At 50.9% G+C, this 14,484-nt stretch overlaps 6 protein-coding genes across 6 annotated transcripts; 2 read left to right on the top strand and 4 right to left on the bottom strand.

Annotated features, from left to right (window-relative positions):
- Positions 1-140: 140 nt before the first annotated feature.
- On the top strand, positions 141-1,634 carry BDV14DRAFT_195815 (heme-dependent oxidative N-demethylase family protein; the record flags this gene model as incomplete). Its single annotated transcript, XM_073772297.1, has 3 exons — positions 141-236; positions 294-504; positions 577-1,634. The coding sequence occupies 3 exons, from the start codon at positions 141-143 to the stop codon at positions 1,632-1,634; spliced, it is 1,365 nt and encodes a 454-aa protein (XP_073632513.1).
- Positions 1,635-1,682: 48 nt separating this feature from the next.
- BDV14DRAFT_164770 (homoserine dehydrogenase) lies at positions 1,683-3,077 on the bottom strand. Its single transcript, XM_073767237.1, has 2 exons — positions 2,981-3,077; positions 1,683-2,867 (listed from the first exon to the last, which is right to left on the bottom strand). The coding sequence occupies exons 1-2, from the start codon at positions 3,009-3,011 to the stop codon at positions 1,795-1,797; spliced, it is 1,104 nt and encodes a 367-aa protein (XP_073632512.1). The 5' UTR covers positions 3,012-3,077; the 3' UTR covers positions 1,683-1,794.
- Positions 3,078-3,139: 62 nt separating this feature from the next.
- Positions 3,140-4,693, top strand: BDV14DRAFT_84981 (CCDC174 family protein). Its single transcript, XM_073777679.1, has one exon. It carries the CDS (start codon positions 3,308-3,310, stop codon positions 4,442-4,444), a length of 1,137 nt encoding a protein of 378 aa, XP_073632511.1. The 5' UTR covers positions 3,140-3,307; the 3' UTR covers positions 4,445-4,693.
- Positions 4,694-7,136, bottom strand: BDV14DRAFT_84980 (uncharacterized protein). Its single transcript, XM_073777678.1, has 8 exons — positions 6,477-7,136; positions 5,987-6,391; positions 5,864-5,941; positions 5,604-5,815; positions 5,444-5,555; positions 5,291-5,395; positions 5,055-5,236; positions 4,694-4,995 (listed from the first exon to the last, which is right to left on the bottom strand). The coding sequence occupies exons 1-8, from the start codon at positions 6,890-6,892 to the stop codon at positions 4,943-4,945; spliced, it is 1,563 nt and encodes a 520-aa protein (XP_073632510.1). The 5' UTR covers positions 6,893-7,136; the 3' UTR covers positions 4,694-4,942.
- Positions 7,137-9,254: 2,118 nt separating this feature from the next.
- On the bottom strand, positions 9,255-10,640 carry nhp6 (high-mobility group nucleosome-binding protein). The gene is made up of 6 exons (XM_073767236.1): positions 10,544-10,640; positions 10,270-10,325; positions 9,930-10,011; positions 9,787-9,882; positions 9,614-9,735; positions 9,255-9,564 (listed from the first exon to the last, which is right to left on the bottom strand). The coding sequence occupies exons 3-6, from the start codon at positions 9,994-9,996 to the stop codon at positions 9,529-9,531; spliced, it is 321 nt and encodes a 106-aa protein (XP_073632509.1). The 5' UTR covers positions 9,997-10,011; positions 10,270-10,325; positions 10,544-10,640; the 3' UTR covers positions 9,255-9,528.
- Positions 10,641-13,039: 2,399 nt separating this feature from the next.
- BDV14DRAFT_164753 (centromere protein H) lies at positions 13,040-14,299 on the bottom strand. Its single transcript, XM_073767235.1, has 3 exons — positions 14,049-14,299; positions 13,818-13,989; positions 13,040-13,730 (listed from the first exon to the last, which is right to left on the bottom strand). Exons 1-3 carry the CDS (start codon positions 14,218-14,220, stop codon positions 13,361-13,363), a joined length of 714 nt encoding a protein of 237 aa, XP_073632508.1. The 5' UTR covers positions 14,221-14,299; the 3' UTR covers positions 13,040-13,360.
- Positions 14,300-14,484: the final 185 nt, after the last annotated feature.

Genomic DNA, 14,484 nt, shown 5'->3' with positions numbered 1-14,484 from the left:
GCCAATCGGAGAGCTCGCGATATCAGATCACCTGCCATGCTTTATAGACCCTTCTCCAACTGATAAACAGCCATACAGTAATCGGTCTACACTTCCACCCCTCCTCGACATAATTCAACATTCTCATGTATGCTATAATAATGACACTAGATCTGAGTCTATCGTCTCTTCTTGCGCACGCCCCGCTCATCTTCTTCTCGACAGTTTTTATATGCTTTTTTATCATATATATCACGGTTCGCCACTCAATATACCTGCGACATCTACAAATCTCATATCTAACCGATCGCCAGGGCAGCTTTAAAAAGGCGTCACAATATGATCTGCTCAATCAAGAGCCAGTCTCACAAGATGCAAAAACACCAATTCCTGCATCTGAATCGGGATGGGGAACAGAACATGGATACCCGCCTTTAACGCCTCTGCCTTCTTCAGAATTCAACTGGGAAACGACAGAGCCCTTGGTCTTTAGGCCTTTTAAGCCGAAGTATCATCTTACTATGGGTGAGTAATTTATTCCCTTCTTTCTACCTTTTTTCACTTTACCAAGGACTACTGTATACTAATAAGAACCAGGAATTACACCATGCGATTACAACGAGCTCATCCCCATGGACAAGACCTATCTCGAGCGGCTGAGTCTACGACACGAGTTACTGAAGGAGTATCCCGATGTCGTTAGAGGCGTGGACATTAACCCTGACCAACCGGACCCAGTCATGGATGGACGCATCAAGGATGCGCTTTGCGAGTGGTATGCTTATGTTATGGGGGTTTACTTGCCTGAGCGGTATCCGGGGATGTTTGTCATCAATTCCGAGGGAGAGGGTGTTGATGAGGGAAATAAAGAAAAGGGGAAGGGCAAGATGCTCAAGTCCCTCGTCACAGGGTTAACGGCGCCAATTAACCCCAAGGAAGCAATGGATTCCATCTCGTCTTCTGCAACCAACGGGACAGTAACTACAGAGAATGAAAAACTCCTGCACCTCCTCGACACCCTAGGAAGCTGGGTAGACGAGGACTTCCTAATCCTCCTCCCAAAACCCACCTCCCCTCCCAATCAAGAACCAAAATACCACCTCTCAGCATACACAACATACTACCCCGCAGGCTTCGACACGCGCACAAAGCTCGGCCAGCCATTGAATAAAATCCACGCCCCCGTGCCTCGGTACGAATCAAAGCTTGAGAAGAGCATGGATCGGTTCTTTGGGAAGTTAGAGGTTGGGAGGGCTGTTGTGCGTGTGAACTGGAGTATTATGACCCAGGGGACGGGGCTGTTTTGTGCTTTTGGGGGGTTGCATTCTTACACTTCTAGCCAGACAGTGTCATCTTCATCTAGTGGTGAAGGTGCAGGAGGCCAAGAGGAGGTTTTGAAGGCAGATGAAGTCGATGGGAGCGAAACATTCCTCCGCTGCGAAAGGCAAACGCTCCATCGGTTACCGAAGAGCAAGGCTCTACTATTCGGGTTCCATACTTATACTTATCCGCTGGATGATATTAAGCAGGATGGGCTGGGGGAGGAATTGGCCACTGCGATTGAGGGGTTGAAGAGTGGGAGTGTACCTGAGGTTTATGGGTATAAGAGAGGGGAGTATTGGGGGGAGGGTGTTAAGGCTTTCTTACGATCTTGAACATAGTTTCTGTGAGAAGGAGACGGGAATGAGATGAGATGAGATGGCCTGAAATGATATGAGAGTGAGGGTTAGATTTTCTTCATTTTGTACTCCGTAGATGTGTATGTATGCTTTTGTAGTCCTCCAGGTTCATCCAGGTAGTAAGTATAGTAGCGACCTACAACCTCTCAAGAACCTTAATCAAATCACTCGTTACACCATGAGCCGTCAAATCCCCACCCGCACCAGCCCCCTGCACAATAAGCGGGTTGGTGTACCGCTTCGTATAGAAAGAAATAATATTATCGCTGCCCTTCAGCCCCGCTATCGCACTATCCTTGTCGAACTGTTGCAGTCCCACACGGACTTCCTTCTTACCCATATCAACGGACCCAACGTACCGCACGACCTTGCCGGCCTTCTCGGCGGAGGTCTTGATCTCCTCCATTTGCGCATCGAAGTTGGGGAGTTGAGTCATGAAGTCTTTGATTCCATCGGAGGTTGAGGGAAGGGAAGAGAGTTGCTCTGGGATAAGCGACTCAATCGGGAAGGATGACGGGCTTTCGACATCGAGTCCAGCGATACGCGCAAGGATCGTGAGTTTGCGCGCGACGTCCATTCCGTTCAGGTCATCGCGCGGGTCAGGCTCCGTGTAACCCAGTTCCTTCGCCTGGGAAACGACCTCGCTCCATTTTGCGCTGGAGGACCCAGAAGCAGGCGCAAAGGTATTGAATAGGAAAGACAATGTTCCAGAGAAGACACCCTCAATGCGAACGACTTCATCGCCCGTCGCGACAAGATCCTTCAATGAGGAAATGACAGGAAGGCCCGCGCCAACGGTACTCTCATGGTAAATGAGTGCTTTACCCTGACGCGCAGACTCAAAAATATCCTTCCAAAGAGCCAAATCAGAGCTGAAACCCTTCTTGTTAGGCGTCACGACGGAGATCCCCTTCTTCAGGAAGAGCGGGTAGCTAGAAGCGAGAACAGGGTCGGAGGTATTGTCGACTAGGATTGAGCGACCGGGTGCACCTGCGAGATGCGCGGCAATTTGCTCGGGTGTCAACGCGCCGGATTTGGTGAGGGAGGGGGTTGAAGAGGCGGTGGCCCAGTCTGCTGCTGGGATGGCGGGGGTGTAGGAGGGCGCCGGGGAGAGGAGGGTTTGGGTTGAGCGGGCGAGGAGGATCAGTTGGGGGGCTGAGGGGAGGGAGGCGAGTTGTTTTAGGAATGCGGTGCCTACGCCGCCGACGCCTGGGGGGTGTTAGTATAGAGCTTGATAGTACTGATTATGTTGGAAAAGTGTAGATTGTAGGAGAGGTATGGCGGGGTAGGTTTGCATAGTTGATTTGAGAGGGTCAGCTTACCGACGACACCGAGGTAGATAGGAGAAGACATTCTGTATCGTATATCGGAATTGAAAAACTTCCAATTGCTGTATACTCGAAAGAAATCACGAAGCTGTAGAAGAGGGGGAAAGAAGATATGACTCCGACCATCGGATCGGATCCCCTCCATCGTGGGGTAGCTGCTGAGTCATCCTAACCAATGCTCAAAGAAGTCTAGCGTGGAATTATTGGAGATTGCCGCGGCCAAAGGTCCAGCTCCGATACAGCGTGAGCCTGCGACAATAAAGATCAGCCCTACGGCAGAGCACCATATCCAGACGCCTGGCTGAGAAAGTCAAAGTCAAAATGTCCAACCCAAGCCTCTACGGTCAAAAATCCACAAAACAAACCAAAGACACCCCCTCCTCCTCAAACCTCGCCTTCACAACAGCCCTCTCATCCCTAATCTCCGGCGCCGACGCCAGCAGCAGCAACACCCGCGGCCGCACTCGCCCCGTCAGACCCTCAAACAACAAATCAGACATATTCGCGAAACCAAACAAGGGCGCTTCGAAACGCGCAGCCGCAGATCTCCAGGATGACGACGATACAAGTCTTCGGCAGATCCACCAGTCCTCGAAGGATATCGGGTCTGTTGATGCGGCGACGTTACATAGGTCTAAGAGACGGATGGAGGAGAAGGTGAGGCAGTATGAGGATTTGAAGAAGGGTCTTTATTTGCAGGCGGATAGTAGTGATGAGGAGGACTCTGCGAGACAGGGACAGGGACAGAGACAAGGACAAGGGCAAGACGCGTACCTCTCTCGTCTGCGCAGAAAGGAGAAAGAGGGATTGGTGGACTTTGATCAGAAGTGGGCTGATGAGCAGCGGAAGAAGGGATCGGACTCGGACTCGGATACAGATTCGAGTTTCGAGCATACAGACGACAATGATGATGACGACAACGTCTCGATAATATCATACGAAGACGAACTCGGTCGCTCCCGCCGCGGAACAAGGAAAGAAGCCGCGCGCGCAGCCAAAGCCAGAAATGAAGAGAACGGGCAAGCTGAACAATCTGAGAGATGGCGTCCCTCGAGACCAGAAAATCTCATCTACGGCGCGACAGTCCAAACTGCTGCTTTTCAGCCCACGGATATAGCAGCTGAGCAGATGGCGTATCTTGCGAAGAGGCGAGACCGCTCGCCTACACCAGATGAAGTGCATTATGATGCTGAGGGCGAGGTGCGGAATCGGGGCACGGGGTTCTATGCCTTTTCGAAGGACGAGGAAACGAGGAAGAAACAGATGGAGGATTTAATGAGTGCGCGGGCTGAGACGGAGAAGGAACGGGATGTAAGGAGGGAACGGAGGGCTGTTCGGGAGCGAGTTCGAGACGAGAGGAAGAAAGCAATTGGGGAGTTAAGGGCGAAGAGAAGAGCGGAGATGTTTTTGAGTGGGCTGGGCGATTTGGATGTTGGTGTTGGTGTTGGAGAAGTATGATTGTCTTTCCTGGCGTTTGGTTCTTGATATTTGTTTTTGTCTTATATGATACCCATTTGCTAGCACATTGCTTTTATAATCACCTAGATAGGTCTCTAAATCTAACCGGAGCTGCATAATATCAAGGATACCAGCCACCCCAAACAAAGTCCAAAGTCCACGCTGATGCTCGCTCGCCAGTAATTGATCGGAATCCGCGCCATGCTAATTCCGACGCTGCCAGAGATCGAAAAGGGAAAAAAGAGGAGAACAAACGGAAGGATGAAAGAAAAATAATGTAAAATAGAATGAATAGTGCCGACCTCACAAGCCAAACACATCACAAAAGGCCAGCCGTATCGATCGTAGACGCATAACGCGTAAATCATAAATCATGTCTGTGGGCAAGCAATGACAAGCCCAGATTAATCTTCTGTCGTAGTTTGAATTGAAGGTGCAGTCACCTCCTGCATTTGCAATGATAATAAGAAATATTAGTACTGGGGCCGCAAATTGAGATCATAATTTGCCATCCATAAGCTCCTGCATAATGACCGAAAAGTCATAGGCGTCTAATTCCGTGTTAGCACTCATAAACAAGATAAGACGGGGAGAAATTTGTGCAGCATACCCTTACGGCTGGTAAACCTCAGCAGGTGCCCGCCTCTCTGAGTCTTCGGAGGCATATACTCCGGGAAGGTGAATACTACTTGGGGAAGCTCGCGGAGCTCGATGTGTTTTTTGTCGGACATCAGGCGGATCCATTTAGGAGTTCGGTAGAGGTGTGTAATGAATGCGGTCCAGACGGGAGCCCTATCACTCTATCAGCATTAAATTCCATCGAACCTTGGCCTGGTTCTTATATACCTCTTCATCTCGCCCTTGTGAACGGAGGCTTGGAGGCGAATAGCCCCGGATACTTTGTCTCTGTAGACGCGCAATGCATGCAGGAAGTCGTCATCAAGGATAGGTCTGTCTATATTAGTCTCATGATCTTGTTTCGCAGACACGGTGCCTTACGATGCAAAGATCTCTTCTTCATCATCGAGATCGTAGTCGCGAATCTGGCCAACAGGACGGCCTGAGTCTTGGGACCGAAGAGCCAAAAATGTACAGAAAAAATAAGTCATCACTGAAGAAGTCAGTATTGTCTGTCGACCAGCCGACCGGTCAAACATACCTTCCATCGTACTAAACTTGAGGTTCGCCCACATAACCAATTCCGAGCCGCCTCTGCGCCGTCGGCATATGTTGAGACATGATGGGCCGACACGAACGATTTCGAGCATATTCAACGGGAGACAGTAGTGCTCTCGATGAGCGCTACAAACGATACGAGCGCGGTGGTCATCGTCGCGCAGGAAGAACCTCACACGCATGGAGCCAAATGGCCTATACTTTGTTAGTTAAGTGTCCCGCAGCAATTAGTTTGTAGCATACAATTCGAGAACCTGAACGAATCCTTCAACTTCGAGCCATTCGTGAAGCTCCGGGTGCGGTTCTCCATAACACATGGACCTAGAAATATCAGCGCAGCCCCGGAAAATGAATCAGCAGTCTCACCTATCACCCTTATTCGGAAGCTTGCTTTCCGTGCGCGGTTGGAAGAATACCTGCTTCGCCCAGTGGTCGTTCGCTATATTAGAATCCAAAGAGTGGCTTGTGGCCGAGCTCGTGACGGGCGAACCAGGCACCGGAGGAGCTGTTGGAGGAATGTCGAAGAACGATCCGGATGACGGCGATGTAGGCGTTGGCGACAGATGCGGCGGGCGAGCGCGCTCGTAGGACCTCTTTGTGCGGGGTCTGCGATCACTCGCAGGACTGCCGGGCGCAGTGCTATTGCCGCTCGATGACATGGAGCTCACGGACATTGCGCCTAGACGTCGGGCGAGACGGCTATCCTGCTGCGCTAGTAGATCCCTGAAGCCTTCGCGGAGGTGCGACATGGAGAACATATTGGGACTTCTCCTATGGACAAGACATGATTGGTTAGCGCTGTGCCAATCGAACGGTACCGGGCCTGATCCGGTAGTCAACGAAGTATGGAACTCACTCCTGTATCAAGTCTTCCAGTTCTCCCAGAAACGATTTATACTTGCTTAATCGGCCCGCCAATGTCTCGCCTGACTCCTCCATGAAGAACTTGGCCATGCTGGCCCAGACTCGCTGGTGTGTGCTCCGGCTACTGCCTCTGCGGCCATCAAGATGATAGAAGAATTCGACGACATTGTCGAGAGTGTGTTGCAGGCTAAGGCTGACTAGGTCCACATCCGAACGTGCGACATTGAAAATGACTCCGTAATGGCGGTGTCGTGACAGGTCATCTAACAGTTTGAGCGAGGAACTGATGCTGAAGAGGTCGGCGATGATGCCGGTGATTTCGGTGGCATATTCGGGAAGGAGTTCGCGGAAGCGATGGAAGCCAACGGCGACATCTTCAGCTTGACTGGCATGGGCGCTCAGTGCCATTGTAGATCACATATGAGGTTGACACCATGCAAGGCGGAGGAGGGAGATCGGCTCGGTATATATTGAAGAAAGGTGCGGAGACGCCAAAAGTGACAAGTGAAAGGATGGCAATCAGCCGCAGGCGACAAAGAAACCAATAACAGTACTTTCCGAAGAGTGATTTATTAAGAGAGCAAAACAGGAACGAAAAAAAAAAGACAAAGGCGGAGGAGTCACAATGTAAAATCACGATGAGGGGCTCTGGCGGGCCAACTCACAGACGCACAGTCGACGAAGGAAGGAGACTATTCATGCAGGAGCAGAGTCAGAAAATGCAGTGAGATCGAGACCGACCGTCCTCTTCATATTGATAGAAAGGTCACCCGGAGATTAGAGAAGTGGACGGCACGAAACTCCACCAAAATCGGTGTGCGAGACAGCCTGCGCAGGAGAGCGGGAAGAGACAAGGCCCATTCTCCCATTCTCCATTCCTCAGATCCTCTTCTCGAGTCACCCGCCCCCCCGTGCAGAACAAGAAGACGGCGAACCCTCAGGTGGGGTCAACAAAGGCCCAGGACATGCGGCTCTCACGACGCATTTGGGATAACCTGGGAACTGAGCAGGGTCTTGACGCAGCGAGCGTTGACGTGGTCGCGTCTAATTAGCCTTGAAGGATGTGAAGTGCAACCCCGCTGCTGCTATAACGCTGCTTTTAACGCCATCACCTGACTCTCGCCCTTCACAACTGCTCTGTTTCATGTTGTCGATAAAACCATCTCAATTGCTTAGACATTTTCGCCAATGCTAACTATACCGCTTCAGCTGCTACCGTCCGCCATATCGCCATGGTTGCACGAATACGATCACACCTAAGCTGAATCCAGCACGCGGTCACTGGAGTCATTGATTATCGAGCGCGGCTGCGGAAGGGAGATCGTCCGCCGCGTCCCGAATTGACTGGCGTGTGTTTTATCCAGAATGAGCGAAATGTGCCGCATTCACAAGACATAGGGCCAAAACACCAAGCTGAGGGCTCGGATAGCCAGTTGGCCTCTCCAGCTTTACCCTATGGATTAACCAAGCACGCTTATCAAGACGCTACGTCCACGCAGGGCACATTCCTAAACAACACGCGGCATCTACTGGGCCATGCCCAGGTTCATGCAGTTCGACCAATCTGAGCTCCCTGCAATAGCACCCAGATTATCCACGTTCAGCAGGTAAGACAACATAATGTCTCTGAGCTAACGCTATCACCACCAAGGGACGAACATACGTCATGCTTTAGCTTTCGGGCTCAATCATGCATGCTCCCAAGGCCCTAATATATTAATAGGACAATCCGTCTATATGGCGGATATGCCTGCGTGGAAACTCACTAGCGGCCAACATAGATCCTAGGGTGTATACCTACGTCCTACAGAGATAGCCATCGGCGACGCGCCTTCAATATAACGCAGGCCGGTAGCCCATCGTACCCGATATCTGCCTAGTCAGCACATGCTGATTCCACATCCTTACCTATCTATGCATTAGCATCATCAGCGGCCAGCGCACCTGCAATATCTCCTGCCATGCCATATCCGTCCATCTAGAGTCCAGAATCTGGACCCGTGCCCAAGTCCATCTTTATACTAGGTACTTACTTTCCAAGCCCGTGGAAAAACCTCAGCGAGATAAACGGGTTCACTTAGAGTACGCCCAGTCCTGTAGTCAAGCTGCCGTGCATGCGTCGCCGCTGAGGTGGTTAACAGTCAGCACCCGCTCCAGCGACTGGCTTCAGGACCCAGAATCCAGGATCCAGAATCCAGGATCCAGAATCCAGACGTCGGGCATTTATGCAGAGTGCAGGACGCAGTCCACGAATGACAAGACCGGCTTGAGAGCCTCAATCCAGTAGCCACCGCACGCAGTCTGACGTTCCGAGTACAGAGTCCAGATATTCGGAGATAAACCGATCTTTGTAAATCGCCGGACCTTATGTCAGATAAGCAAAGTATGTACTCCGTCCGTAGGTATAGTGCTCGTTGCACAAGCCATATACCTCTCCTATCAACGCGAAAGCATCATCGCAAGTCTACCGTAGCAATGCAGACCGAAATTGGACCATGACATGATCATGCTCATGAGGGAAGCCGTATATGCTGTCGGTTGCATTTTGTACGAGCCCAGGACAAACACTCTACACTCTGCAATTGTGAGTATATACCTTAGTGATAATGTGAGGTGTCAGCCTCAGGCACCAAACGGGGATAGTGGAGCTTGACGCGTCGGAGGTAAACAATGACGTTTGCGCGTCGGGAGCTCGGGCCAACACAGGAGACAAGCTTCTGCAGCTGCGCTTCTTGAATGATCGCGACACCGGCTTTTTACAACATCTTACTTTGTAGGAACAGTTTCGCAGCTTCAGTCATATTTCACTACTGGAACTAAGACCGGTCGTAGACCCAACCGTACACTAACATTCAATCCCATTGAAGATCCTTCGTAACAGAAAAGCAAGGACAAACCACCATCATCCCATCCCAGAAGCCGTTGATAGAAGACAAGCAGATAAGGAAAAAGCGATAATGAAATTTGAGACGATTATTCAGTGATTAAGAAAGCAAACGCACAACGCCAAGCGGTCAAGCGAGTAAGACCTAGAAAGAGGCATCTTACGAAGATTCCTCCTCCTCGTCGTCGCCACCAGCCTATTCAACTGTTAGTATGGCCAATTGTAGAAGAAAAGGTGGTGCATACCTGGTAGGCAGCCTTCTCATCCTCATAACGCTTCTTGTCAGTGGCAGCCTTGTCCTCGTAAGGCTTGCGATCCTTGTCGCTGAGGGCCTTCCACTTCTCACCGAGCATCTTACCGACCTGACCTGCATGAAGTTAGACACCAATTGAAAGCATAAATGACCGGGCTAGCTTACCGAAGGTGATGCCGGGGTTCTCCTCGCGGACCTTCTCACGGTTGTCGTTGGCGAAGAACATGTAGGCAGAGAGACCACGCTTGGGGGCGTTGGGGTCTGCAGACTGTAAGCAAAGCTCAATGAGAGGGAACGCGATGACTTACCCTTCTTCTTGCGGGTGGTCTCACGCTTGGCAGGGGCCTTGCGAGTGCGGGTAGCTTCCTTAGGCATGTTGAAGGTTTGTGGCTGTTAAGCGAAGAGATGTTAGCGGAAAGTGGTCGAATTGGGTTGTGCTGGCGAGGAAGCAAGAAATTGATGATAATGATCGAAAGAAAATACTCGAGCGACAAGATTGACGCCAAAGGAATGAAGAAATCAAGCGTTGCGAAGACGCGCGCAGCAAACGAGTGTTGCGGGTGAATGGGCAGAGCGCGCACCTAAACAAGAGCGCGGTCGCAAAACGGGTGATGACACGAAAATAAAACGCGCAGAAGAGAAACTCACAGGAAAAAAAGGTCGAAATGGGTATCAAATTATTTGTTGAGGTTGGCGTACGAAGCCTGTACTTGTTAGCTGGCTGCTCGATCGCGAACTATATCTTGACAGTCGCAGCAGCGCGACAACAGAATTGCGAAAAGATGAAGCAAAAATCGAAGGGAATGACGATGGCAGAAGGTGAATAAGAAGGAAAGAAGGTGTGAGAAGAAAGAAGAAAGTGGTTGTGTTGGTGGTGAGGGCAGAATGCTTGAGAATGAAAGTGTTTATCGAGTATACTCACCTATGCGGGTGTACTTTTTTGTATGGGAGAGCGAAATGTATGGGAGAAGCGTAGTGAGGGAAAGCAGAGGGAGAGAGAGAGAGGGAGAGGGGAGAGGCCGTAGTAGTAGGAGAGGGAGACGGGAAAGCGGGCCAGCACTCTTACCAGCGCTTTGAGGGAAGGGGGGCACAGCAAGGGAAGGAAAGCGAGTTGCTCTGCGACTGGCTGCGACTGGCTGCCCGCCCTACTGGGGAATGGCTCGTATCGTTTCGTACCCGTTACGTACGGTCTTGGTCCGCTTCCCCCTGCGACCGGCGCCCGTGAAAGCTCTATCTGTTTAGGTGTTCTTTTCACCAAAGTTGGCAGGAAAAAGGTCGAATTTTTTTGCCAAAAGATTGCTCATCTCATGACTAAATACGATCTCTCAATTTTTTCAATCATCTATTCACTTCAGAATAAGTTGCACGCTAAGCGTCTGCTCTCGGACACCAGTCTGCTGCTCGCCGTATGGAATAATACGGTACGGCCGCAATACGCTTCCTACGCCACGACCTGGATTATGTGGATAAATGGTCTTATGGTAAAAATAATATGAGAGCTTGAAAGGCTGATAGGCTGTTGAGTGAGTGGTACCATAGATACGGCGGTCGTAGCACTCTGGCAATCAAGTCGCAGTCTTCGGTAGGGAAACTGCGGACTGGCGGGCCATCCATCTTTACATCATACAAGGCTCCGTACAACTCCGTAACAGCGGACGAGTCGTACTAGCAGCTCTCAGTCCTCACCAGTCCTGCTGGCTGGGTGTGAGCCTATGGTGTGTGCGTGTGCTACTGCTACTCAGCTGGATAAAGAATAAGACGCTGTCTCTGCCTCGTAATAACCCAGAGTCATGGTGTTTTGTTCCATATTGATACTGGACTTGCTGAGGGGGTTTTCTTGGAGCGCCGGCTAGTGCAGTCTTTCAGCTTGCTCTGTCAGAGAGCCCGTAGTCAGTCAGTCGCAATCCTGAGAAGAGCACCTCGGCCATCCATCCTTGTCCAGTCTCCAGTCTCCAGTGCCCACGGTCTGCGCAGGCCCTGCAAAAGGTCCAAGCAAGAAGAGCAAACTTCTTTGTTACCTGAACTTTCAGCGTCTCAGAGAATAATCTCGCAACCTTCCAGACGGTTTACTTATCACAACGACCCAAACTTCGCAGGAGAGCTTCTCCACACGAGCTCAGGGAAATTCGTCAGCCTCCATGCCCTCCCACTCACACTCCAAGTCCGAGTCCTAGTAGTCCCAGTCCAGGTCCCAGGGCCGCGTTCAGGGCCTGAAACTGCGCCGTCTGAGAGTTTGCATGTGTCTGTTCTGTTCACAGTACCCCTCCCGCTACCAATGTACCGTACCTCTTCACCCTTGGCCTTTTTTGCTTGATGAAGCTCCTGTTTCCACGGGACTGTCACGCAAACTGCTTGCTCTTGGGCCTGGATCCTATTATGCGACGCTCCGTGGTGGAAAAAGCAACTATACGGGTTCTGTAAACTCGCGAGTAGTGCGCTCGTCTTCGTCAAGGATACCTATCACAATTGCCAATGCTCACGGATCATGCAGCTACGCGGCTATACCTTTGGCACTTGAGGGTCCTTTCCAAGGCCCTGGTGCTTGGGCCTTGGATCTTGATGCTGTCTTCCGTCGGTAACTGAGACATACAGCATCCCAAGCTTGCTTGTCCAGGATGCCGTTTGGCATGATTCCTCTAATTGTGAAGACCAGATGACACCTTTACAGAGTAATAAGGAGTCCAATCTGCTTAATCAACAAGCCAGCCTATAAGACCCAACTCCAAAACCCAGGCACTTGATAGGTGCAATGGCGCCAATGATGCAGAGAAGCGGAGGGTCTTGTTCTCATCGAGATCGGACAGACGATCCCCAGCAGCTACGCCAGCGGCCGCGCGCACTACAAACTGCAAATGCCACTACATTCCGGCGCAAACAACACCACCAAACTTACTGGGTTGTAAGTAACCGCCTACTAGCATGCTGGCCCGTAGTCGTATTGTAAGCCTTCAGTTCAGGCCCCGGTCATCGCTTCCTCGCTTCGTCGCTTCGCCTAATTAATGTGATATGTGATTAATAAGTCAATAACGCAAAGCTCCAACAGTTGCCGATTGCTGATTGCTGAGCAATAACGGTGGGTAGCCGCCGCCAACACTGATGCCGTGGCCTTGAGTTCCAATCCGATCTCTCCACAGTCTTCAGTCTTCAGTCCACATTGCCAGCTGCTGCTCTTGCGGTGCTTGGTCCCGTCTTTGGTTCTCTGCCATTCCACGGAAAATTCCTAAGGCTGCAAGGCACCATTATTCCAGACCACTTGCGTTCTCACTTCTAGCAGTACACCCAGAGGTCCGAGTTAACTCGAAACAAGAGTTTCAAGTTCCTGCAGGATTTCAACCAGGTCAATAACTGTTTCGAAGCTTGAATCGGCGAGCATGCCATCCGGCTGTAACGAATCTTGTTCTTGCGCTGGTTTTAGACATGATGTCACGTGGGTCTGTATGCTGCGATCATCGTTTTGCGATGGAGTAAATGTCTACTCTGTACGCGACTCGTGTACCCGTAGTCTGTATGTATTGCTCGGTCGTGGATATTTGGTTTCTCTGGGTGTAGAGAATTGCACTATGACTCGCTCGACAGAAAATAGTCAAATCGAGGAAAATTCAAAGAATATGCCATGCCATTAATCAAGATTCAAGGGTATCTTATCCCGCGTAAACCAACGCCTTCTTAAACATCGTAGATACTCTGACGCAAGCCATGCTTGCTGCTCTCTTCATTTCTCGGTAGCAGTTCTCAGCCGTCAATCATCAGACTCATCAAGCACAAGAGCAGTGAGGTCTTCATCTTCCGCCCAATTCACTCCACTACAAACCACGATCGCGCTCGCGACGCTCTTCATGGTCTCCCATTTGGCTTTGCTCTTCTTGTGCTCGGCTTCAAGCTGTGCCAATTGCTCTTTCAGATCTGCGTCACTGAGCTGCTCTCTCCAAGAATCGTCGTCTTTTGTAAGCTCGAGAAGCTCTCGCGCCAGCTCCTGATTCTGCTTGTGAAGCTTCAAATTCTCGACCTCGAGGGTAGAGAGCTTTTTCATAGTAGAAGTTTGCGCTTCAGTCAGGTTCTCTTGCGCCAGGGATAGTACATCCCGGCGATTAACAAGACGGAGCAGGGCCCTATTGTCTATTAATACCGCTTTCGCAAGGAAGCATAATGCGAGCCAGCGCGCTTTAGGCGCAAGGCATAATTCAATCATAACTTACCGCTCGGCAGGAGTAGCCCCTTTCAGATGAACTGCCTTCAGGATAGGGTCTGTTATCAGTACGGTGTTGACCGCTTTTTTCCTAACCGTATAGGTCGCTCGCGCTTCGAGCAGGTCGCGCTCTGCAGTAGCGAGTTCTTCCGCATCATTGTTTGCGGGGATTGGTTCTAATTCTGGCATCGTTAATCCTGCGCGTCAAGGGGTGATTTCCTTGGTGAATTGTCAGGCACACCTTGTTCGAGAAACGCTTTTTCCAGCTCCAGCTCCTGGATCTGATGATATAGTTGTACTATTGTCGATTCCTTGTCTGAAAACGATACATTATCTCGCGGATCGTCAGCTGCCAGATCCAGCAGCGTGACCTCGCTGGTGCTCAGTTGCGGGGGAACTCTGGCCTTGAACATAGCATAGATAATAGCCTCGTGGCAGGTTAGAGAACTCCAAGTAGCATCGCATGACGGACGAGCAGAGTAAACATCCGAGACCTCGACTGTATCCGGTAGAGAAGCACGGGCGGTGGAGAATCGGCATCAACGTGTGCCTGAGGCTGGGGCGCTGAAGAGACGACTGGGCCCGCGTCATCCCAAAACAGCCTAGACCGGGGAAGCTTCCCAGGCATCTGGAAGCCTCACTTGACGCTGCCTTCCTTATCACCCAAACATCCCGCA

This window comes from Aspergillus stella-maris (assembly GCF_047715825.1).
Source record: "Aspergillus stella-maris strain CBS 113639 unplaced genomic scaffold BDV14scaffold_4, whole genome shotgun sequence".
In the NCBI taxonomy this organism is placed as follows: domain Eukaryota; kingdom Fungi; phylum Ascomycota; class Eurotiomycetes; order Eurotiales; family Aspergillaceae; genus Aspergillus; species Aspergillus stella-maris.
This window is presented reverse-complemented; position numbering and strand designations above follow the sequence as displayed.